The sequence below is a fragment of the Cynocephalus volans genome, chromosome 3 (genome assembly GCF_027409185.1).
Source record: "Cynocephalus volans isolate mCynVol1 chromosome 3, mCynVol1.pri, whole genome shotgun sequence".
Classification (NCBI taxonomy): Eukaryota; Metazoa; Chordata; class Mammalia; order Dermoptera; family Cynocephalidae; genus Cynocephalus; species Cynocephalus volans.
In genome coordinates, this window is record NC_084462.1 from 62,235,228 (window position 1) to 62,261,357 (window position 26,130).

Below are 26,130 nucleotides of genomic sequence, written 5' to 3' on the forward strand. Positions count from 1 at the left end.
ACGAAGCCACTTGGAGCTGGGAAGAGGGTCATGAAGTGGGGTCCTGTGAAGCCACATCAGGTGAGGCGAGGGGTGTGCATGGACAGGGTAGGTTGGTCCTTCTGGATTGGTGTGGGAGTACCAGTGGGGCCCGGCGAGGCCAATGCTTCCATCAAGCCAGCCCCTTCGGGAAATACTGCACCTAGTGAAGCCCACACTGTGTGCCAGACACAAGGGTGGTGCAGCCAGGGCTGGAAGGAACTAGTGTTGATGAGCACGCACTGTGTTGCAGAAGCTGTGGGAGAGGTCAGAGATGCTCTTGGGGTGGCCTACGAGGGCCACAGGACAGTGTGGCTTCCCCTGCGATCCTAACAGTGGGAGGTAGAAGAGGGAGCTGGAGGACATGGGGAGATGTCCCCTTATTGAGAGAAGGAAGGTGAGGGACGGACTTCGGGCAGGGCAGGTACACACACACACACACACACACACACACACTGACACAGCCCCTCACTGCACTGGAACATCAGGCAGTGTCTGGCAGAGCAAGCTGGCAGAGGCACAGGGCCACCTGGGACCTAGGCCCCAAGGGTTGATCAGGAGGGAAGGAGATGAGCCCAGTGGAGGAGAGGCTGGCCCCGCCTGACCAGGGCAGCAGAGCGGGACCTAGTAAGGGGGTGGGTCATCAAAGAGTGATGGCATCCATCCCTCAACCCAGACAGCCCACCTCTCCTCTCGGAGGAGGCAGTGAGCAGAGGCCCAGTGGATCTGAGCTCCCAAAAGGCAGGGAAGAGTCAGGTGTGAGAGCAGGACCAGGAGACCAGAGGGGGGCTGTTTACAGGCAGGTGGGGGATGGTGAAGCCTTGAAGCAGGGTGCAGTGGGGGGCGGGAGAGGAGACACAGATTTCAGAGATATTAAAGATGAAAACGGATGGAACTTGGTGACCAGTTGACTAGAGGGAATAAGAAGGAAATAGGAATTGAAGGTGATGCGAACAATGCCAAAAAAAATGCTAATTCATAACAATCTGTTGATCTTGGCACAACTACAACTGTTCTGTTTCTAATCCCCTCCATGCCCACCCTCAGGACAGTGGCTGGAGCATATGTTTTGTGTAAGTGCATGTGTGCATATGATACACATGCAGGTGTGTTTTCCAGTGATTTGCCACTGGTAGGCTGCAGATGATTCAAGTGGTTTAAAAAACGTTATTGAGTCCTTTTATAGACCAAGAGTTTTCACAACATTATGTTTTAAACAACCCTGTGAATTAAGCAGTATTGTCCCCATTTTATGAAAGACAAAACTGTCTGCAGAAGTGAAGAGATGTGTTGAAGGACCCAAGGCTAAATAATAAACAATCAATCTGAACCTAGGTCTGATGCCTCCAAACCCAGGCACATGCCATAACCCCAGGGCCCTGAAGTGGACTCCCCAGAACACTGGTTTCATGGAATGTTGACAGATCTTCCCAAAAAATGAAAACAAAAGGGCTCTATGGTGGAATAAGCTCCAGAAAAGGCTCCTTCATTGCAGGACTGCTCAGTGCCCTCCTGCTGTCCCTGAAGAGTCAGAGATCTCATTCCTGAAAGGCCAGTCCCCCGCCCCTTCCAGCCAGCTCCACTGCCCATGCCTGAGGCGCAAATTCAATGCTGTCGGCTTTGTAGCTTTTGCTATTAATCAACTAAAATTAATAAGCTGGGCTCCTGTGCAGTGGTGACAAATGCATTTAGCTATCCATTTAGCACACAGGGCTACTTCATGCCCAGGCCAAGGCACAGCACCAGGCTACAGGGATATTTCTTGGTCAAGAACTATTTATTTGAAAAGAACAGGAGCTCACTCAATGCAGCTTGAGCGAAAGGGAGAACTATCTTGGAGAAATGACAGTGGTTGTTAATGGAACCCAAGGAGAGAATACATGCCTGGGTCTCCAAGTCCTGGACCAGAACCCTCTCTCTGCCCTACCCTTGCCCTCCACCACTCGTTACTTCGTCTCCTATCTGCACTTTCCAAGACCCTTCTGCTCCTTTGTGTCTGCACTTGCACTTAGAGTTCAGCACACACAGCTCATCGATCTGGTCCCTGTGTCACTATCCCAGATTCCTGGGAGCCCCCAGACAGGTGACTCCTGGGTCATGTGTCCACTGCTGCTCCAGTTGGCTGCATCCAGGACAGCGGGTCTCTAAGAGGGCGTGAGGGGCAGGGAGAGAAGTCCTGTGTTTCTAGAGCTCCCTCATGGGTCCCTGGCACTGGGTGGCATTACATCCAGCTGTGGGGCTTCAAAAATACCAGTGCCCAAAGCCTCCCCTCCCCTCCCCGCTCTGCTGTAATGGATCTGAGGAGAGGCTGGAGCATTAGTATTTCTTCGAATTCCTAGATATTGCTAATGTGCAGCCTGGACTGAGACTCTCGGCAGCAGTAGGAAAGACAACTAGGAAGTCATTACAATACAGGTTGAGATGGAGGTGGCAGGACAGGGAGCTGTGCGAACCCGTGGAAGCTCGTCTAACAGTCTAGAAGAAGCAGGAAGGACGTAAGCTAGGAGCTGATTGGCAGAATGTCGGTGCCTTTCTGAGAGTTCTGGCAGTGCAGGTATGCCTGTTGTCATTAATAGCCATGAGGTGAACAGTGTCTGGCTTATAGTGGGGGCTGAGTAAATACTGGTTGAATTGGTGAATGAGAAATCATTCAGGTAAAGAGAAGAAGGTGTGGAAACTTTATTTTTCACAGTTAATACCGCTTGTGTATAGTTGACCAAAGCACCTATTATTGTCATGCCTGTTTCCCAGTGAGGAACCCAGGGCTTGGGCAGATGAAGAAGCTGCCCAGGTCCCTCAGCCTGAGCAGTTCAGCTAGACCCAGACCCAGATGTTGGGACTTCCACCTTCTACATCCATCTGTATGGTGACCAACTGCCCCAGTTTGCTCAGGACTGTCTTGGTTTTAGCACTGAAAGTGCCACATCCCCAGGAAACTCCTCAGTCTCAGGTAAACCTGGATGGTTGGTCACCTTACCTGTCAGTGGTTGTCCAGTGTTCTATGCTCTATGGAGAGAACTGCAGGGGCTACCAGGCAGGTGGGACGGGCTGGTGGCAAGGGGGAGGCTAAGCAGGTGGGGCTCCAGCCGCCCTCCCCCCAACTTCCAGAGGCTCAAGACCCCCTTAGCTGACCTAGAAGTTTGTTATGATCCTGGCACCAGAAACTTCAGAAACAACATGTTGAGACAGGAGGGTAAGGAGACGCAGCCCCAGACTGACACTGGGAGCAGGAGCCATTCTGCAGCCAGGTCAGACAGAAGGGCATATTGGAGCTGACTGTGAGCTGGGGACCACAGGTGTGGTCCCAGAACACTGCCTTTAGCTGAGATAAGGACCCATATATGATCCTGGCACAACCACAGGTGTGTTTTCTGCATCCCTTCCTGTGAGCCTGGGAGACCACAGGTATAGTTTCTGAGGCAATTCCTTTACCCTGCTGACACCCCAGGTGAAGGTCTGGAGTGGTGAGTGGTTCTCAACCTTGACTGCACATCAGAATCCAACGTACAGCCTTGGTTGAGATCCACAGGTCTAGAAATACTCAGCAACCTTGGTGAAGCCTCCGGTGGTCCAGGATCTGTCCCTGTACCTGGTAAGGCCCTTGGAATAATTCTGGATCTGTTACAGGGATGTTGACACTTGGGGTGTTTCTAGATCCATTCTAGGACTCCTAGTGGACCCCCAAGTCAGGTTATTCATCTCTTACTTCAGGTCTAGGGAAGCTCCAGGTCCATCCTGCATCTCTGTGGGGGACCTAGGTGGAGTTCTGGGCCCATCTCTGCAGCCCAGTGGGGCTCCAGGCTTTGTCCACCATGTCTGGCTTCTTCTCTAACAAAGTCAGGAGCCGTGCCTTGGTGGTTCCTGCCTCTGTCACATTTCTGGGGAGTCCCCAGTGAGGATCTGGCCTGTTCACACAGCTGCAGTTGGACCCCAGGATGTTTCTATGGACCTCTGTGTGCATGATGAGGCCCAGGTGCACTCTGGGTTGGTCTATGTAGGCTAGTAAGGTTCATGATAAGGGTCCTTCCATACAGCCCATGTCACGTTCCAGACGTGGTAGTGGTCCTGGGTCCCCCACACAGGTAAAGCCCCATGTGAGGTGCTGACTTTCCTTAAAACCTGGTGAGTGTCCTGGTAGAGCTGAGACTGTGTCCCTGCAGGCCGAGCCAGGTTCGATTGCTATGTCTGTACTACACTAAGGCTCCATATCAGTTGTCCTCAAACATTAGCATGTAAGGAATCACCTAGCGTGCTCTTTAAAAAAAATCCCAGCCCCACCCCTAGATGTCCTGATTCAGAAGGCCTGGGTGGGGCCTGGGGATGGGATTTTAGCAAGCACCCCAGGGGATTTGGAGTGGACAACCAGGATATCAAAGTAGGAGAAACACATTATTACATCTGGTTGCCTCTGGAGCAGCTCCTGCCCAGCAGAGCTGGGAGTCTGAGCCTGGTCCTGGAAAATAAGTGGAGCCCAGCGAGACTGGAGACAGCCCCGGCCCTACATGTGTTTTTATCTCAGGTAATGGGCTTTGTCTTAAATGCTTCTCACACTGTAGGGTGCAGCAAGATCACCTAGAAGCCTCATTAAAACACAGGTAGAGGCCCACCTCAGAGTTTCTGACTCAGCAGGTCTGGAGTGGAGCCCAAGGATTTTCATTTCTAACAAATTCCAAGGTGATGCTGGTGCTGCCCCGGTGATTTGAAGGATCCTCATGGCAGTAAGGGTGGAAGGACACTCCTGAAAGGACAAGAGTTGCAGCACAGGCAGCACTCCCAGCAAGCATAACTGGGAAGACTGGGAATCCATGGCCGCTCCAGGTCCAGCCAGTCTTGTCCCCCATGCCACCCCCAGCCCCTGTAGCCAGAGTCTGGGATGTCCCCTCTATCGTTCCACCATTAGTGCGACTCAGCGGCTGCCATGTATCTGCTGCACTGACCCTGCCCTCAATACTCCAGTTTCTCTGCTCGTCCTCACACCTCCTGCTCACTCAGAGCATACTGTGTAAGGCTCCTGCTTGTTCGTGGCCTTTCTTTTCCGCTCATGACCCCGACTTCTCATGGTCCCCTTACAGCTTCTGATGATAAAGCCAACTGCCTCTCCCATATTTCCCAAGGCAAACTCCCAGCCCCGCTAATGGCCATCCATCATCCCAGTGCAGGTAGTTTGGGGAGCCCAGACCTGTCTAGAGATTGGCCCCTCACATCAGGTGCCTGTCCCTGCTATAACTTGGCTGCAGCCCAGTTCAGAGAAGAGCCCCAGGCCAATTTTCCCATGAGGTCAGTTGCCCTTAGAAGAAGCCTTGGGCTTATTAGGCATCACAACTCACCTGTCCAGGACCCTGACAGCCTGCTAGGGGATGGTGTGATGCTAGATCTGTTCCAGCAATTCTAGTTAGGGCTGTGCAGATTCATTATTGAAACTTGGATTCCTGGAGAAGGCCCTGGGTTTGTTTATTTCCGAATTTATCTAATACCCTTGATCACATATAGTGTGTGAGCCCTGATCCCACCCAGGGCCCAGGGAGGCCTCTCATGTGGGTGTATATTGCATTGCCAAGTCCTAAATTATCCCTGGGGCTGACTCCAAAACAATGCTGCTGTTCTACAGAGGGACCCAACCTAGATCCAAGCAAGCCTGTGTGGTTGCACTGTTGTGTCAGGTGTGGCTCAGGCTCTAGCCTGTGGTCATGCTGAGGCCCAGGTATTGCTCTGGTTGAGTCCTTCAGACCCTGGGAAGCTCCAGGGTAGTTCTGGCTGGTCTCAGCAGCATTCTGAGGATGCCCGAGTTGTGGTCCTGGTCTCATCACAGCAGCTCTAGGGGGGCCCCAGTGTGAGTCTGGTCTCTACTCTGCCACTCTGGAGGGGCCCATCTCTGGCCTATGCCCAGCCTTGTAATCTGGAGAAGCCCAGGAGTGGTTCAGCTTTCAGAGGTGACTTGGGTCTATCGGAGCTCTGATCCAACACCAGCTGAGGTTATGCGACTGTCTCAAGAGCTCTGGTGCCATCCAGGGTAGCTGTTCCACACTTCCTCCCTGGAAGAGATTGATGTGAAGATTATTATTTATCCAGAACCCCCAGGAACACCCTAACCCCATTGCAGATCACCACTCTCATAAGGCCCTGCTGGCAATACTCGTAGAACACCCTTTAGTTCCCTGCAGCTGTCTCAGAGCTCCAGTGAGCGGGCTGGCCCCACCACCAATGCCTCAGAGCAGAGAGCCTGGAACCAAAGCAGGCCAGCGGTTCCTCCTCCTGCATTCCTCCCTCAGCTCATGCCCCCTCACAGATCAGACTGCTCCAGCATCTAGAAAGCTATCCCAAAACACACCCAAACCAGCCAGGAAGGAGCCTACAGAAAGGACAGCGAGCTTTAGGGCCAAAGGACGTGTGTTCGGGCTTCCGGGGTAGGGGAAAGAGATAGAGCCCCTGACTCTGCTGCGACCAGTTATCTGCCAGGAGAAGAGGAATGAACAAGGGGAAGCCAACGGGCCCCTATATGTGGGGCTATTTCTGCAGCTGGTGTGGCAGCCCTGGCCAGGTGACTGTCACCTGCCAGGTGGGAAGAAGCTGGGAGAAGGGGGAGGGGTAGAGAGGAGAAAGGCAAGAACAGAGTCACAAGGAGAGAAAGGAGCAGACAGGCGTAGAGAACAAAAAGGAGATAGAGAGAATTAGGCTCTCTGAATTCAGAATGTGGATTTGAATTAGGCTCAGCTATACTGTCCAGCCAAGCTTGCCAAGGAGAATCATGTTATAAACATATTAATAAAATAAAAATATAATGAACCATGCTTGCTTGCTGTCGGGAACCAGCCTTATGTCACTGGACCCTCACAACAATTATGAAAGGAAGGGGTTCTTCTTATGCCCATTTTGTAGATGAAGAAACTGAGGTTAGAGCCATTAAGCAACTTGCCCAAGATTACACAGCTAACAAGCAGTACCAACAGTAGCACTTCCCAGATAACACAGTGCCACCTACACCTTTCATGTGTTGTCATCCAAAAGGCAGCAGGATGACCCGCCACCCCCTCTCTCCTCCCCCAGTTGTTAAGGCCATTTCTTTATCTCAAGAGAGAATAAATTTCCTCCAAATGGAGTCTCCCTTTTTTTTTAAACCCCACACAGAAATTAAGGCTGAACTCTCTCCCTTTTCCCTTATTAGGCTCTGTCCCAACCAAGGGTCTCCCCAGGTGGGGCTGGGTGGTGTGTGGGCTCCTTGGCCCAAACCAGGCCACAAAGCTGGATTATTCCAACCTTAGACTTCTGTGTGTTCTCCATCTTAAAGGGCCTAGAAGATCAACAGGACACATAAACATAACACAGATCTAGCCTCACATCTACAGAAATTAGGAAACACAATGAAACCACAGCCAAATGTGACCTCAGCAGAACGTTACCACCTAAGCATCTTCTAAGCAGAAGCAAGGTGCCTGGGGCATTGTTTCCAGAACACCCACTGTAGCCAGCATGGACCATACCGAAATACCCTGGGATGTAGAGAGGGGGGATTCCTCCAGGGTGTCTGTGCCAACTCGTGGTAGGAGATCTTCCATCGGGATTAATTGTACAGCAAGAGCCTCTCATAAATGCCAAGGTTTTCTCCAAGTGCCACAAAGTGTAATGATGGAGTCCAGGTGGTAATATATATGGGTGTTTACTGTAAAATTCTTATAACATTTGTGAATGTCTGAAATTTTCATAATAAAATGTTGGCAGGGGGAAGGGGTAGGGGGCAAAGACCAAGGATCACTCAGCCAAGGGACCTCAAGGCCCAATAAGAGGCAATAGGAAGTCCCTCCTACCCCACTTTCCCCCAAATCCTTGCCTTCCCTCACTTACAAATCCCCTAGGCATTCATAACCTTTGCTAGTCTCACACCGTCACAAAATACCCTTTTCTCTCCATCTAACTGCTGCAGCAGAACCTGCTTCCCCTGGAGAAGTTGGCCCAATCCCTCCATCCTAGCCAAAAAGCAGGATAAAGGTGGGAAATAGGTTGGCACAGGGAAAATCCTGTCACCCACAGTGCTCACCCCAGGGCTCTGCTTATTTGATGAGCCTACTTGGTACTGAAAAATAAAACAGCAGCCGCAGACCCCCACCAACCAAAGGCAGCAAGCATGGGCCTGTGCCCCTGAGAGGTGCAGCTGCCCCAGACAGCGTAGCTGCACATAGCAGGTGCTCAGGGGGTTGTTTGCAATATCATCATTAATATTAACAAGAGCAAGATGGGCCAACAGCTTCCTGGGAGCCTCATGGAGACATCAGAGCCTCAGGGTGCGGTGAAGTATTCATGTGCCTGTCCATTCTACAGCCGTTTATTAGCAATTACTCAGTACCAGGCTGGGTGCGGGCTCTAGAGTCCCTGAATGAAACAGACCCAGGCCCTGGCCTGGAGCTGTCCATGGCCTGTGGGTGAGGCTTCAGGGAAGGAGAGGCCTCAGGGAGAAGGTGCCTACAGACACCCCCACCCCCAGCCTGAGCCAGGCCAGGCCTGAGATCTGGACAAACCCTTTCACGCGAGATCCGGATCTCTGGCCTGTGTATTCCCTGAGGTCCAGAGGCGCTGCCCCAGCCTGGCCTCTGCCAGGGTGCAGCCTACCAGGCTGACTCCAGGATACATTGCCACACCTGGGCCCTCAGGCCACACGAGGCTACACACCTGACCCTGACAGAGAAGAGGCCTGGGTCAGAAACACACCCAGTTCTTCCCAGGGTTGTGGGAGAGATGAGAAACTACCCAAGGCCTATCCAGAACTGCAGGAAGAAACCTAGAATATACACACATGCACACACTGTCTTTCATTCATCTTCTGCAGATAGATTGATAGATGATAGATAGATAGACAGACAGACAGACAGACAGACAGACAGACAGACAGACAGACAGATAGATAGATAGATAGATAGATAGATAGATAGATAGATACAGATAGATACAGATGTGTGTGTGTCTCTACATACATATCATGGAGCTCAAAGAGACCTTAGAGCCCAGCTTGTCTGACTCCCCATGTCACAGATGTGGAAGCTGAGGATGACAAGCAGGGAGAGACGTACTTGCCCCAAGCCATGCTCTGGGTCAGCTGCAGACCAGACTCCACTTCCAGTGCTCCTCCTCTTCCCAGGAAGCCACTTGCCCCATTAACTCTTGGAGAGCTCTTGTCCATTACTGGGAAGAGCACAATGGGGTACAGTGGGAGGGCCCTGGACTCACACACCCTCCATGCCTCAGCCCCTCTATGAAACAGGGATCGTGTCCCTCCCCTCCCACAGGGACACATGGACTGTGCCTGCATGGTGCTGACCACACAGCAGAGCCTCACGAGATGCCAATCACCTTCCCTTTCCCTCATACTGGTTGTTTATTAGGTTTTTCTGCACGTGGTTTTGGGAATCTGACATTTTCATTCAGTTTCCTTCAATTCTCCAGCCTCTGTTTTTCTTAGCATCTTCCAGGAGCACGGAGCTCACCCTTCCTCTTTGTGCGTGTGGGCTTTGCTCTTTCCCAGTGGGTGTTACTCCGTCTCTGTATCTCTATCTGTGTGTGCTCCCCCACCCCCAGCTCTGTCTCTGTTTCTACCGATTCCCACGTAGAGCAGAGTCTCATTCATTTGGCTGCCCAATGTCAGGACTGACGATGACTCAGAGTGGCTGCATGGAAGTTTGCTTTCCCTTATTGAATGCTTTCTACCAGGCACTCGGGCAATGCAGTCGTGCAAGCCAGATGTCAGGGGAAGGTTTACAAGCATGAAGGGAACAAATCGCTCTCAAGTCATGCGAGGCATTTATGCTCCAGCTTCAGACTCCCGGGACAGCAGAAGCACCACTGGGCAAGAGCAGCCCTGAGTTCTGGCTCCAGTTATGCTGTTTCTGGCTGGGTGACCTTGGACAAACCACTGTATGTTGTCCCGCTGCCCCCACTACATGGGGATAACATACTTAACTCTGAGGTGGCTGTCTCCAGCCAGGTAACATGTGCTACGAACCTAGCACCATGCCTGGGTGTGGTGGTCCTCCAGTGTCCCCTTCAGCTACGGCTGAGGCTTCCGCAACTGCCAGGACTGCAGGCCCCTTGGCCCAGGCCCTGAAGATGCTCTGGACATTCCCTGAGCTCACCCTGGCACCTGGAGCTGTTGTTATGAGATACAGGGAAGCTTCTGGGTCTTGCCTGCCCCAAAGGCCCCCAGGCCCACCCCTGCACCAGCTGGCCACTTGAACTTCCAGACTGTCAGTCACTCGGTCTGAGCACTGTCTCCAAGGAGGACAACAGATGCAGGACACTTGTTGGGAAACTGTAGCAGTAGCCCTGGAGAAAGGTCATGGGGCCTAACTTAGAGCAGTGGAGAACAGAGCAAGGCCACACAGAGGTGGAGTGGATGGACGCATGGACTAGCAGCCAGTGGGGATATCAGGAGGGGGTGGGGAAGAAGCCTCTGGGGAGCCTGTGACAAGCTTTCTTCAGTCTCCAGGAGCCCCATACCTCGTCTGAGGTCCAGAGATCTGAGCACCATCACGAGTTAGAAGCCAGAGGTCTCTGATGACTGGGTTCAGGCCTGAGAGGTCTTCCTGGCTTCCTTCTTCGGGGTTAGGTTTCCAGAAGAGGTGAGGTTGCAGGGGGGTTGCAGTACCCAAGGGTGGGTGGCAAGGAGCCACATGCTTCTCTACCAAGCAGGGCATCTTGGAAGAAGCCCCTGTCAGGAGTGAGGGGCCTCTGTCAAGCCCATCACTCCCTACAGCCCCGTGGGTCCCATGAATGGGCCCATCCAGCTCTGGGACTTCCCCCTTGGGGCTCTAAGGGCCCCAGAAGCTCTGCTGTGCCTGTGTGTCACTGAGAGGTCCTGTTTCTGAGTCAGGACCCTGAGTCTCTCCTACTACAGGCTCCTAGAGGCAGGGACTTCATCTTTCCCATCTCAGCATCCCATTGCCAACCTCAAGGCCTGAGTGGACAGTAGATGCCCAGGGAAGGTGTGTCATCCTGGCTCCTCTGCTTAACAGCTGTGGGGCCTTAAGCAAGTGGCTCAACTTCTCTGAGCTTCAAGTTCAACAGCTGTAAAAAGATAATATCTGATCCACTTGGTAAATGTGGGAATAAATGAGATCATGGAGATAAGCATGTGTGTGTGCATCATCTCTTGGGACGTGGGGCAAGTGCTAGGTAGCCACCTACAGCTCTGCTCTTAACCTGCTTCCTCTCGAGGGGGTGGGGTGCCCACTGGAGCCTTCCAGATTCAGTTATTTGAGGCTGCAGCTGACATTTCATTCTACAGCCCCAGTTATCTGTTTCCTAGGAAACAAGCAAGAGACTGACTCTGCAACAACTCACTCTCTCTCTTTCCCTTTCTCTCTCTCTCTTTCCCTTTCTCTCTCTCTCTCTCTTTCTCTCTCTCTCACTTTCTCTCTCTCTCTCTCTCTCTCTCTCTCTCTCTCTCCCCCCCCCCTTCACACACATGCACACACCCTGGCTGCCACCTAGACTAACAATTAAAAGGAATACAGTAAATGTCAACAGAAGCTAAAATTAGTTTACACACTGCACCTTGTGCTTCAGCTCCTTGCCACCTGGACACCAAGGGATGGAGGGATGGGCACCCTCTCTGTCACAGTGCCACACTGTGGCTGGCCACACTGTGCCATCCTCTGATTGCAGATATGATGGTACCTCTGCCCCCCACCCCCTGCCTCTCTCCTCCCATTCTCACCAGGACCAGACCAGAAGGCCTCCGCAGGCTGTCCCCGGCACGTTGCTAGTCTACCCTTCCTCTGACCGATACCTCACCTGCAGAGCCCCCAGCCCTCAGTCAGCCTTCCCCATCCCCCATGCCTGCACTCCATCCCTGGCCCAAAACCTGCCCTTTATCCTGCGAATGCCCCACCCTAGCCTGTGGCACCCCCACCTACCCAGTTGCTCAAATCAGAAACCTGGGAGTAGCCCCTCCACTCTCTCCTCCTGCCCCTCCCTGCGCTTGGCTCCATCATGCAAGCCCCACCCCGCTGCCCACTGGCATCCCTGTTCCTTCTGACCACTGCACTGTGCAGCCCCCACCCACCCCCAAATGTGAATGTGCCTTGTGCTCTAGACGTCCATGCTGCCCCCCACGCTCTTCCATCCAGCAGAAACAAAACCAGGACCACTGCCCCATCCTATGGGAAGCCCTCCCTGATTTCTCTGGGCGAAATCAGTGTGTGGCTTTCTTTGTACCCAGGCAGCATTTTTTTCTTACCTCTGTTACTGTAGTGATCGCACCGCATTAATTAAAGCAAGCACTTACATAGTGCTTACCGGGTGCCAGGCATTGTTCTGAGAGCTCTCTGTGTATTTAACTCATACAGCAATATTGCAGGTGTGTGTCTACTGTCTGGTCCTCGAATTCCCTGGACGTTAGGGGGCAGCCCCACAGTTGACCCAGCTCTGAGTCAGTCACCTGCACCCAACACAGTGGGCCCTCATAGGGACCGTGTCTGTTTATTCAATGCTATAACCCCAGGACCTAGAATACTTGGTCAATTTTTATGGAGTGAATTAAATGCGTGCTGCATTGAATTGATACCCAGCTCCCAAAGGGGATGTTTTCTTGGTGTGTTTTCCCTACCTTCCTTCCAGCGTATCTGATGGTTGAAAACTGGCTTTTATGCAATGTGTTGGCAAATAGGGCTTTGTGGGTTTTGCTTCCTTCTTACAATATCCTAAGCATAGGTTCTGTTACATTGAACAAAAGCCTCTTTTAATCGAGAGTTTGGAAGTGCTAAATAGAATGGCATTCTGACAATGACAAATAATGAATCTGTGCCCAGCTGATGTGGCAGCAGGCCCTTTGCAAAACAGCTAAATGGGTAGCAGGAGATGCTGCTGGTTCCAGGGACACCCAGGTAATCGGGGATGTCTTCTTCTTGGTGCAGCACTACTTCACAGTGAACTTCAGCCATGAGAACCAGAAAGCCTTGGAGCTGAGGACAGAGGATGCCAAGGACTGCGACGAGTGGGTGGCGGCCATCGCTCATGCCAGGTACACCCCCCCCCACCCCCGGGCCAGGCAGGCAGAAGAGACTGAACCCAGGGGCCCTGTTCTTGAGCAAATCCAAGCCCCAGGAAGAGGACAGCATGGGAAAGGAGGAGAGGAGGGGAGAAGGAATGCTGTAAGAAGCACCTCCAGCAGCGTCCACCCTTACAGCGTGGACCTCTGGGCTGTGCGTCCCTGGAGTGCCACTGGGAATGAGAGGCCGTGAGGAAGAGCACGGCAGGCTCCACCCTGCTCCAACCAGACTAGTTCCTTTTTATTATTATTATTAAGAATATTCATGAGATACAAAGCTAATTGTCACCCCTCCTGCCCATGATGTGAGGGCCGGATTCATACTGGGGGCATACCCCTTACCAGAAATTATTTTTGTACCCCTCATCTCCCTGCAATTATCTCCCAACCTCCCTCGCCCTCACCCTGACTCCACTATGTAGCCCTAGGAATGTTCCCTCTCTCTGTAAGTCCACAGCACCAGACTAGTTCCTTTTTTATGTGAAGGGAACCAAGTATGATTTGGTTTGATGAAAGGGTTTTTTGTTACCAAAGTCTAAGACCTCCAGGGTCCTCCTAATCCAGACACAGCCACTAATTTGCCATGGGGCCATGAACTAGTCCTCTCTTCTGTCTGGGCTTTTAGAGACTGCAATTCTCTAAACCTCTCTGAAATCTGAGCCTTGGGCATTCTAGACCTGCTCCTCCCCTCATTTCCAGCAGAACGTGCTCCTCTGCAGAGGGAGACTCACTGGGCCAGGTGGGGGAAAAAGCCAAAAGACAAAATGAGAAAATAGGGGCTCCAAGCTGGACTGAGTCCTTTTTGGTCTGGGCGAAATGATGGGTTTGTGTGGGCTGGGATGTGGCTCCAGAGCTAGCAATCCCTGGCAGAGCTGAGCACTGTCAGGGGCAGCAGGACCCAACTCACCCCACTGGGAAGTAGAGTTCGGGTGTCAGAGGTAGATGAGGTTAGAAATAGACCATAACTGGTCTTGAATACCCAGCTGAAATGTTTGGACTTTCCTCTGGGAACAGTGGGGAGCTATCGAGGGTTTTATACCAGGGGAGTAACATGATCAGAGCTACGATTTGGAAAGGAATTTGCTGGTGTCATGGAGGATGAAATTGAATGACGAAGCACCCACATTCAGGGGGAGCAACTGGACCTCAGTCTTCACAGCACGAAAGAAGAAACAACGACAGGGTTGTTTTGAGGACCAAGTAAAATTATGTGAAGGGGCTTTGAAACATTATAGAATTCTAATTTGTTATACATTCTGATAACCAGGACTACATCGGTTTAGAAAGTCAATTAATACAGACATTTTCTAGAGACAATGAAATACCAATACCTATATAAAAAAATGGCTAAAAGGATAAAGTCTGGCAATACCAGATGTTGGAGACAGGGTGGAACAGCCTTAACTCATACGGTGCTGGCGGGAGTGTAAAAAGGCATAACCACTTTGGAAAATTATTAGGCAGTTGCTTAAAAAATGAAATATACATCTGCTCTGTGACCCAGCAATTCCTCTTCTTGGTATTTATCTAAGAGAAATGAAAAATGTCCACAAAAATCTCATATGCAAATGTCTTTAGCAGCTTAATGCACAACAGTCCCAAAACAGAAAATAGCCAAGGCGTCCATCAACAGGCAAATGTATAAACAAACCTGGGGACATCCATGCAATAGAATACTGCTCAGCAATAAAAAGGAATCAACTACAAATACATGCAACAAGATGGATAAATTTCAACATCAGTATGCCGAGTGACAGACACAAACTAGTACATGCTATTTGATTACAGTTAAATGAAATTCTAGAACAGGCAAAACTAGCCTGTGGTGATAGAAATCAGAAGAAGCAGTTGCTTCTGTGGTGGGGATTGATTGGGAAGGGGCATGAGGGAACTTGTGGTGTAGTGGAGGGGTGGTCTCCTCCTTCCCCAAGCCAACAACTCTCAGCCTTGGGTTTCTGACGGCCCCTTCTACAACCAGCCAGAGAGAACACGTGCAGTTGGGTCATACCCACCTAGATAATCTCCCTATCTTAAGGTCAACTGTTACCATGTAACATAACCTAGTCCCAAGTATGGTGCAGAGCACGCACACCAGGGCAGGGCAGGAAGTTATGGGGCTGTCTTAGAATCCTGCCTACCACAGAGAGAGGACAGTCATTTTTTAAGCAATTCACTGTATTGAAGACTGGTTCTGAGTAGCCAAAAAAATAATAATAATCTGATGGACATAAACCCTGCCAAGCCTGCCTGGGCCTCCAACAGCCTGCCCGAGAGTGTCGCCCATCTGAGGGTACCTCTGTTTACTGCACAGCCTCCTGCAGTCTGTCAGGCTCTTTCACACAGTGTGTTGGCTGCTCCTACGACAACCCAGTGAGTATGTCCCTTCAGCCCCATTTAACAAACATGGACAGTGAGACCCAGTGTCACACAGGGGATGGGTGCCTGAGTGTATGTGGAAATGCCCCAGATCCTTCTCCCAGCTGAGGGCTCTGTGACTCCCAGGTAATGCAGATTCAACACAGACTAGAAGCCTACCTGCCCCAAAAAAGGGGCAGTTGGTGAATGGACACCACTTGGCCTTTGAATAGAGACCTCTCCCTGCATCATCCTTTTGGAAGCCAGGGGGACACCGATGGAATGTGCTGATTGTCTGTCTTCCCACCAAGATCTGGTGTCTGGGTCAACCACTGGCCTCAGAGGAATATCTCCCATTCAGCCTGGAGGGTGGGGAGATCCACAGTGATGGTCACTGGTAAGGGAAACTGAGTCATCTTTCCTAGAACAGCCATCGTCAGCCATCCTGGCTGAGCTGAGGCTCGGTGAGCAGCACCCGGGCCAGGGTGAGCCATCACACTCTTACCTGGGGGAGCTGGCTACATGACTAAAGGGACTATAAACTATGAGCTTTATTCATCCGTGAACCTCATGTGTGTGTGTGTGTGTGCGCGTGTGTGTGTGTGCGCGTGTGTGTGTGTGCGCATGTGCGTGTGTGTGCGTGTGTGTGCGTGTGTGCGTGTGCGTGTGTGTGTGCGCGCGTGTGTGTGGGTGGGTGGGTGGGTGGGTGGGTGTCAAAGGAGAGACTGGTTCTCTTCCGTAGCCATACTGAGTATTAAGTATTTTTACATATTCCTAATTTAGTTTTTATTTACATATACGTAATAGATACACTCTATATTCAAAAATAAGCTCTGTAGTGTATTAATATCACGTAGAGACACAATGTTCTCTCACACTGTATGTATAATATTGTAGTATTATGGGATGCCTCTGTGTGTGTGTATATATACAGCAGTGCATAAAATGTGACACCCAGTGTGTTTTATAGTCCACGTTTCGGTGAAGAGAACTATGCACCAACTAGATGACCAAATGACTACAGAGTGTAGAAATGCATTGTCAGGGGCTGGAGCGATTTGAGCTCCAGCTTTGACGCTAATTGATCATCATTTGGGGCAAGTCACTTCCCCTCTCTGGGCCTCAGTTTTACATTTATAAAATGAGACAAGTAGCCTTTCATGATTCCTGAGCTCCCTTCTAGCTCTGAGAACCTGTGAGTCTATAAAGACAGTGCTTGCACAAGGAGGTGCTTGATGAATCTTTATTGGATGGAAGAGAGGGAGGGAGGGAAGACGGAGGGAGGAGGAGGGAGGGAGGGGGAAGGAGGGAGGAGGAGGGAGGGAGGGGGTAGGAGGGAGGGAGGAAGATGGGAGAGGGAGGGGGAGGGAGGGAGGCGAGCAGGCCATCCTGCGTGTGAGGCTGGCTCCTGTTCTGAAGCATCGGGCCAGTGGCATTGGTAAGACAGACTAATGAAGAAGCTGAGTTTCCACACCCTGGAGAGGGGGAAGGGGTAATGATGTGAAAACAGACTCCCTCATGCTCTCTGCTGAATTTCCTTCACAAGTAAAGACAATTAAGTCTCCTGGGAAGTTGGAAAAACTTTAAAACCTGATATTTGTCTTCATAAGAGAAGCACAAAGTCCCAGTTTTAATCCAATAGTATCGCCAACCAAAGAATTCCCTGTTTCTGATAGCTTGTTATTTATCTTGAAAAGGAGGCACAGAGCAAGGACGTAGATGTGCTTTCTGGGTCAGGTCTTTTCTCCAGGTTCATGCTCATGCCCACAGTGCTGCCTTTGCTCTGGCTGTCCCCTGCCTGGGCTGTCACAGCTCTGCCCTGCCACGCCCTCCCACCTGTCAAGGTACAGCTGGTGTCGGCCTCTTCCCCTACAAAGCACCCCTCAATACCATCAGGGGACAGACAGGGCTCTCCTCAGTTTCCCTGTCCCCACCACCACTACCACCTTGGTACAGCCCCATTCACATTGCAAAGTTATTTCCCACTGTGGCTCCCTGTGGTTTGTAGGGAAACAAATTTTGTCCCACCTTGCCATGAGGATCCTAGAAGCTTAGTGAGCTTGTGTGACACTGCTCCTGTGTCTGTGACATAAACCAGCCTCCCTCACCTGGCCCTCGCTAACTAGCCATGTCCGGGGTAGCTAGAAGACCATGTCAGAAAATGCCGAACTGAAAGTGTCCCTTGATTCAGCAGATAGGAGGTAACAGGTGATCCCACAGAGGGACCCAGTTCCTGTGGGTGCTGGTGGCAAACACCAGGCTGCCTGGTGGAAGAGAGGACATGGGACCGATGAGTGAGCTGCTCTCTAAGCAAACCTCACTGCCAGAGGTTCTGTCCTCACTGGACAGAAGAGGTAGGAGTTAGTCAGAAGGAAGGTCAAGAGGACAGCTTAGTTTTGTTCTCAGAGGGGAGTGACTTCAGCCTTTCTATGTGCTGGGGCGAATGTGGCAGTGGAGCAGGGCGCATCTAATCCAGAGGAGAAACGCAGTGTCTGAAGGACAGGAACTGAGGCGGGCAGGGATGGGCCCCTGGACTTGGGCAGGGCTGGGGGCGATCCCTGACAGGCACACAGTGCATTCTCGGTGTGGGGAACAGGACCTGGCGTGTGCCAACTAATTTAATCCTCACAGCAACTCTGTGATGTGAGTGCTGTCATCATCCCCACTTTATGGATGGAGAAACTGAGGCACAGAGAGGCAAAGTGTCGTATCACCTAGTTAGGGTGGGAGCTGGGGATGAGCCCAGGCAGACTGGATTGGTGGGGGCCTCAACCAGGACACTAGATGCCAGTTAGAGAGAGTGCGGATGTGCTGGGGGCAGGGCAGGGGGTGACAGAACTTCCACAGAATGGCCTGCAGGGCAGGGGCGGGGAGAGAGGTGTGAGGTTGAGGAGGGGGAGAAGGTGGCATAGGACTGACTCACAGACAGGGCTCTGCTGGATCAGAGAGAGGGGAGGGCAAGGGTGGGGAGGAAGCTGGGGATGTGGGAGAGAAAGGGCGAGGTGGGGTGGGGACGGGGCAGGCCAGGGACAGAGAGGACCACCCACTGGAGCTTCAGCCCTGGAGCTGTAAACCTTCCCTCCAAATGGTGCCTACTTTTCAAGGTCACTGGCCCTGGCCCCCCCAGATGGGCACCTCTCCCTGGGATGTTGGGGTCCCCTACTCAGAGCCTCTCTGCCCGCTTTAATGGATTCAGGTTTCTCCCCAGCTCTGACACCTTCGATGGCCCTGCTTGTGCTGTGGGGTGTCAGGGAGAGGCCCAGGCCTGGAACACAGGGGACTGGGCTCTCTCTTCAGGAGCCTGGTGACCCTGGGAAAGTCATTCAGGCTCTCTGGCCTTGCTAATTTTCCATGTCCCTATCTCCACCCCTGTTCTGATGCTCTGCAAATTTGTGTCATTTTAATTTACACAAACGCTGGAACTACTTCCAACCTCTGCTTATCCTTTGGGGTGCTCTCTGATCTGGTGCCACCTAACTATCCAGCTCCATTGTCAATTACCACCCCCCATCCCCCCGACCATTACAAGCCTTCCACCCAAGGCTGCTCTTTGATGGGGACGTGCCCAGAGCATGGGGTTTGGAGTCAGAAGCCTGGGCTCCAACTCAGGGCAGAGGGGGACCTCCTCCTCCAGGAAGTCTTCCCTGACTACAAGTCCTTGCTAGCTGCCTCCTCAATCTTACAGCACTAACAGCCTATGGCTATTTGGCACTCAGGTGTACTATGCAGGTTTTCAGATGTCCCCGAACATATATCGCCAACTCTCCTCTGTATATCCTGAAGGGCCTGAACCATCCACCTACCCAGTCATCCATCCAGGCGGCAAATGTTTACTGAGCACCTTCTAGTGCTAGACATTGCCAGGCCCTGGGGATAGAGGAGCAAGAAGCCTCCATCAGTGTGGCCACTGCTATGGGAATAGAAGCCCAGGGTGCTGCAGGAACACCCCATACAGTCTGGGGGCGACCAGGGAAGGCTTCTTGGAGGTGGCATTTCAACTGGAACCCAGCGCTAGCCTAGGAAAGAGGATGGAGCTAACCCAAGCAGGAAGGGGATAGGAGGTATGTTTCAGACAGGAGATCTAGCTATGCAAAGCCCCAGAGGGAGGTGTATGTGTGTGAGAGAAAGAGAGAGAGAGCACACAAAAAGGAATGAGAGAGAGAGAGTGAAAGGGAGTGAGACAGAGAGTGTGTGTATGTGAGCAGGCACCGGATTAGCAGGAAGAAGCAGAGGTCAGACTGTGAGACGGGTTTGGGCTGGAGGATCAGCAGCAGCCTCTGCAGCCAGATGGAGGGTCCCAGCCACCGCATCTGGGAATTGGGACCTTCTGCTAAGTGCAGCTAGGTGGGTGAGCTCCACTTCTGGTCGGTGCCCTGGTTAGATCATCAGGAGACAAGGAGGCAGTATCTTACCTGCCCTGTCCATTTGTCCGTCTGTCCACAGCTACAGGACCCTGGCCACAGAGCACGAAGCGCTGATGCAGAAGTACCTGCATCTGCTGCAGATCGTGGAAACAGAGAAGACTGTGGCCAAGCAGCTACGGCAGCAGATCGAGGACGGGGAGATCGAGATCGAGCGACTGAAGGCAGAGGTGATTGTGGCTGGGGGCACAGAGGAAGCTGGCCAGGGGCCCAGGCCCCAGACCCAACACCTTAAACCCCAGGATTGGGGGCACATGGCAGACAGGGGGACTAGCTCCTAACCACAGCCTCCAAACTTAAAATGTGGTGATACTGGCAGAGTGGGAAGGTCCCATGGTCAAACTGGGTTCAAATCCCACCTCTGCAATTTAGCAACTACAACCTGGAGTGGGGAGTCTGAGACCCTGGAAGATCAGGGTTGCTGGTAGGTCACTGGAATGTGGGCTCCAGGTCAACTCCAAGGCAGCCCTCCCCTGTGCCTGTCGTGATGAGCATTCCTACGGGGGCTCACCAGGCGGCAGCAGTCTGGAGGCCACGCTTGGTGAGGTTAAGCCTTCCAGAGCCTGGCTACTCAAAGTGTGGTCCATGAAGCAGCAGCATCAGTTTTACCGGGAGCTCGTTAGAAATGCAGAATCTCAACCCCACCCCAGACCTCCTGAATGTGCACTTTAACAACATCCCAGGTGATTTTTATTTACATAAATTTAAGAAGCACTGGCTCTCAGTCCCTTAGGTGACCTCACTAACTGCCCACTGCACTGCAGAATGATCTGGTCACTTCTCACCTCCTCACCTTACCAGCATGCTCAGAACCATCTGGCCACATCACACAAGGACTATGGACTCTGAGCTGAGGAGAGGAAATGAAAACAGACTCGTGGAACCAGTTGGCTACATGATTTGCAGGTCCCCATGCAGGGTGAGAATGCAAGGCCCAGGTCGGGGCAAGGGAAGTCAGTCTCCCCTCCCACAGCCCACCACCCCAACCCATGTGGACAGGCAGCACCCAACCCCAGCCTTCCACCTCCCTAACCCCCCTGCCAGGATGCACTCAGTACCTGGATTGGGGTGCACAAGACATCCCAGCTGAGTCACGCACCTACTGCACCTTGGTGCTGCCAGCCTGGGGCGGGGTGCTGTCACCTTGCCCTGCCCCGAGACACCATGTCATACCCACTGGATCCCATCCTGCACCTACAACAAGGCCCCTACTGAGGGTGGAGGCTGATGGTGGAACATGAGCCTCCCCAGCTGACTCAACACAGTTGCTGCCCCAGGCAGAGGAGAGCAGAGGTCTTGGGGCCCAGGGTGCCAAGGTGTGGGGAACCAGCAGCCAAGAACCCACCCAGGGTGATGAGGAGGTAGCAGGGGACGGGAATAAATGAGCTCAGGCCCCAAGTCCCGAGCGTGTCTCATGGTCCCATCAGACTGCACTTACAAACCACAATTCAAAAGGAAAATCTTTAGGAATTACAAGATGTTGACCACAGAACATGAAGTCCCAAGTGCAGAGCCTTCTGAGCATAGGAGCCCATCATGCACCAGCGAATGCAGCTCTGCCCAGAATGTTCAAAGACCTAAAGCCACCAATGCTACCTTGTCTCGCAGCAGCAAAGCTCTGAACTAAGAGTAACATCAACTCGCAACTTAACTTCAGGTTCATCCAAATTTCCAGGTTCAACACACCTCCTCTAGCCTGGTGACATGCTTCCTTAGTCCCTACAACCATCCCAATAGAATCAATAACCTGTGTTTCCCACGAGGAACCAGGTTCAGAGAGCCCAGGGCACCTGCCCAAGCTCACTCAGCTGGGGAGTGGTAGGGTGGACTGGGACCCAGGTCTCCTGTCTGCTTGCCAGTCTTTACTCATAGCCTCTTCCCACAAGACTCCTGGAGCCCGGCTCAGGGCTGTCCCCTCTCCAACATACTAGTTCATTCTGGGATCAATCCCACTCCAGAGACAACCCCTGGGATCTATCCTGGCCCAACACAGATCCCTGAGTCCATGCTGAGCCCCCGTACGGGATCATGGAAGGAGTCTGGCCCCAGTACCAGATAATTAGGGCGATTAAGGATTTCCAGGTGTCATTCGTTCATCTATTCACTCACAAGACAAGATCACCAACCCATGACCTCCTGCTCTTCCCTGAGCTCCTCCTCTCCTGTCACTCCTGGCACCAGCCCGTGCTCCACAGCCATGCACCTTCCCACCTCCCAGCCTTCGCACATGCTGTGCTTCTGTTTGGAATGCCCCTCTCATCCCCATGCTTCCCACATAGTGAAATCCTGCCAAGCTCAAACCCCTTCTCCTTGGGGACTCCTGCTCAGAGCATGCTCCCTGCTGAGTACTCCCTGCTGTGTGCTCCTATAGCTTTCCAACACATGGCACGCCACATTAGAGCCTGCTCCATGTGTGTCTGTCATCTCACCTGATCTGGTGGCAACTCCTTGAAGGCAGGACCATGTCCTTTATCACTCTTTCCCTTTGGCCTGGCACATAGTAGTTGCTCGATAAGGCCTTGGTGAATGGCCATCAGGCTCTGTGGTATTAGGGATATGGAAGTTTGTACCTGTCAGGTCTCTTTGTGGTAGAGCATAACAGAGCTTGCAGTCTGAACCCAAGTCATTTTACAGCCCAGGCGAGTGTGGGTTCACGTTGCACATATGGCCTTGCAAGATTGCAGGGATTTGTAGGCCAGAGAAGGGGTATAGTTGCAAAGGGCAGAGCCCACTGTGGTTCTGAGGAGCAGAAAGCAGGTCAGTCAGGAGCAAACATGTGTGTGTGAGTGTGTGTGTGTGTGCATGTGTCTCTAAATGGCAGCAGAGGCCCACTTGGTGGGAATCTGGAGCAATGCTTCCAATTGAGTGCATTACCCTGTAGGGCAAAAGATTTTTTTAAAGAAGCTTTTGAAAGAAAGACCAGCTTGGTAAAGCTTTCTGGCTGTAGTCTCTCTCTCTCTCTCTCTCCCCGTACACACTCACACACACACACACACACACACACACACACACACACACACACACACACACACACACACACACACACACAAATCCTGTGCATCAGAGGCATCTGTTGGCTCTGAATGGGCTCCAGGAAGGTAGAAACAGAGCTCATTTCTGAGAAGTAACCATCAGGTAGGCAGGGGGCACTGAGGAGCCAGGTAAGTGATTGGCGAACCCAGTGATGAAGATCAAGGGTCTTAGAATGTCAGAGCCAGGAGGAATCTGAAGACACTGAGGCCCATAGAGAGGAAGGGACTCATCCAAAGTCACCCATCTCTAGCGCTGGATCCCCTGGCTTAAAGCCTGCACCTGCCCCACCACAACTTCCTCCCTCCCCACTGGGGAGACAAGCTTGATAGCAGGGTGCATGTTAGGGAACGACAGTGTTGCCTGGATGGCTCCACACTCTTACAGTCCACCTTTCCTCTGATGGCCAAATAAAGCTCACTATAATTCCCCAGCCTACATATTCCTGAGGATTTCTAGGGGCTTACATTCCTCTGGCTGCCTCTTGCTTTCAGACTCTGCTTTCCTGATTTATCACACCACTTCCCACAGAACTTGACTGCTCTGTACCCCTTGGGTGCTTACTACAATATATCTGTCAGGATGGTCTAGGTTATGCTGCAGTAACAAACAACCCCCAAATCTGAGTGGCTTAGAACAACACAGGCTGATTTCTCACACACTGTGTTCATTGTGAGTTCTGCTGACTCTATCCACAAAATCCCCACTCCAGAGTCAGGGACACAGGCCAATGGGGCTTCCACCATCAATAAATCCACCAGTTACATGGCAGGGGAAAGGAACCTGGCAAATAACACATGACACGTCTGCTTATGTTTCACTGGACAAAGCAAGTCACATGACCATGCCCACCCTCAGAGGATCTGGGAAATACAATCTTGCCATGTCCAAGAAGGAAAAGAACCAGAGTATCCACAAAAGCCTTAATGACTACTCAACAGTGCCCCTTCCTTCAGTCCTCAAGCCCCACAACAGAGGCTGTTGTATGTACGTCTCTCCCAAAAGTCCTGGATACAATGGGTGCACTACTAAAACAAAACCACTTAAGAATGAATAGAAGCTCTCAGGTCACCCAGACTTTACTGCTACGAGGATTTGTCACCCACCTCCTGTTTTCACTCTGACCTCTCCTACACTCCTATGTGCCAATTTTATTGTTGTTGTTCATAATCTCTTTCTCTACCAAGACCTTTGCCCTGTATCCAGTGGTGTGCTAGAGATGGCTCATTCCAACTTGCGAGAGCCAACTTAAATTTTCAAGAATTTTGCTCACTGGTTATCCGACCCCTGGTAGCTTGAAATGGGCCAAGGTAGGAGTGTTTACACCATGGGAACTGGCAAATACTACAGGTCATTTGTAGTATTTCAGAGAGCTGGTCATTAAGCATATACCATTATACCATTGTCTGCATCTTCTTTTACAACCAGCTACATAATTGGCAGGACACAATACAAACTGAAAATGTGGGGCCCTTAAGAATTTCAAGACAGCAATAGTGGAGGCTTAAACCAGGCATTGGGCCCTTCTAAGCCTGGGGCTCTGTGTGACTGCACAGGTTCACATCGTGAAGCCAGCCCTCTGGGCCCCCCAATGCTGTAGCACCCACCCCTGGCCAGCAATCTCTGTAGGTAACAGGAGATCATGCCCACACAGCTGTAACTTCATTAAGCAAAACAATCCACCTGTGTCTTAGGCTCTTCTCTCACATCTAAACCATCCTTCAGGCCTCTTCTCCTATAATAAAAAGCCCCATCAAGGAACCATCTAAAACAAAGGGAACATCTACCTCTGGGAAGAATCCTTCCCCCTCCTAGAATGCTCAGTTTGGCATTATTTCATTTTTTTAGTAGCTATTTTTCTCCCATTTGTGATTGGAAGTAAATTTGGAGAGCTAAGACAGGCCCTAAAGGGAGAATAGGAGTTTACAGATAGTCGTAATATTTTATTGGCATGGAAGCACTCAGACTCCTCGAGGCTGATTCTGAAGAAACTGCAGGGATCTTTAAGGTTTAAAACAAAAACTGAGCCTCGGAATGAATTTTGCAAATGTACTTTGACATGGAACCCCACTATATAAAATAGGTAAACCAGAAGACTGCTCTGAGAGAAGTAGGAAAGGCTGGCCTTGACCCCCCACCCCCACCCCACACCTCCCTCACCAGGGCCCTCCCTCCATGCTTGGGCCCTGCTTCCCATCTCTCCTCCTGCCATCCCCGCAGCCCCAAGCACCTGCTGCCCCAGCATACAACACCCTGTCACGCCCTGTGCCCTTGTTCATATCATCCTCTCCATTCGAATTCCCTTCCTTCCATAGACCACCTGTTGGACTTTTATTTGTCCTTCAAAATCTCTTCTGGGAAGCCCTTACCACTTCCTGGTTTAGCTGTCCCATGGCAGTGAGTACACACCCCTGTTCTCACCTTGCCTTATTGGATTATGTCACCTCTGTGGATGTCTGACTCCTCAGGCTAGGAGCTCTTCCAGAAAAGGGATCTGACTTACCCAGCTTTGTATCACCAGTGCCCAGCACAGTGCCCAACCCAAAGATACCATCAGGACACGCTGCTGGGGTTGGCAGGAAGAGACAAGATAGGTGCCCGTTGGGCTTGGAAGGGGCCAGGGGGATGTGAGAAGGAAGGAGAGAGAGCTGAGTTTTGTGGCAGCTGTTTGAAAAGCAGGAAATGCAGAGATCTTTAGTAAAACCTTGGCTGCTGCAAACAAAAAGGAAAAAACTTGGGTTAATTTCACCATCAATTACTGTACTGACTAAACACATTCTGGATTAAAGAAAGTATCTCCAGAGACGGGGGTAGGATGGGGTGGGAGCCAATACACAGTGGCCCAAGGGGCTGTGGCAAGCGAGGATTTGCCTCTGATGGGAAAAGAGAGCCGGCCTGCAGGTGGCAGGCAGAGGGTGGGTAGGGGCCAGGCACTGAGCCAAGTATGGAGTCAAGCAGCCAGAGGTGGGGTGTGAGTCAAAGGTCCAACTCCCCATGGCTGTCATTGACAAGGGTCAATGGAACAGGGTTTGTATGTCAACCAAACCAGGGTCCAAAGCTAATGGTTTGGTTCCAGAAAGAACTGGCCAGGGTTGGAGAAAGGCTGCATCCATAAGCCTTCCACGCCAGGATTCCCACCACCTCCTGATAGTCTCCTTGCAGGGATGGGCCATAGCCCAAGACTTTGGCAGGGTCCCCAGGTTTATAACTCTACAGAGCTTTGCCCGCCCAGCCAGATCCTTAAATAAAGACTCCAAAGCTGCCAGTGTTGCC

General features: G+C 51.7%; 1 protein-coding gene across 4 annotated transcripts in view; it reads left to right on the forward strand.

Annotated features, from left to right (window-relative positions):
• The window catches only part of RASGRF1 (Ras protein specific guanine nucleotide releasing factor 1), a 109,179-nt gene that overhangs the window by 11,663 nt on the left and 71,386 nt on the right, over nucleotides 1–26,130 (forward strand). For 3 of the 4 annotated variants that reach the window (XM_063091332.1, XM_063091330.1, XM_063091333.1), the window contains 2 exons: nucleotides 12,918–13,024; nucleotides 19,850–19,997. In XM_063091332.1, coding sequence (XP_062947402.1) covers nucleotides 12,918–13,024; nucleotides 19,850–19,997 — 255 coding nt within the window. Of the gene's footprint in view, nucleotides 1–12,917; nucleotides 13,025–19,849; nucleotides 20,004–26,130 lie in introns of all 4 variants that reach the window. The other variant, XM_063091331.1, reaches the window with a different exon arrangement.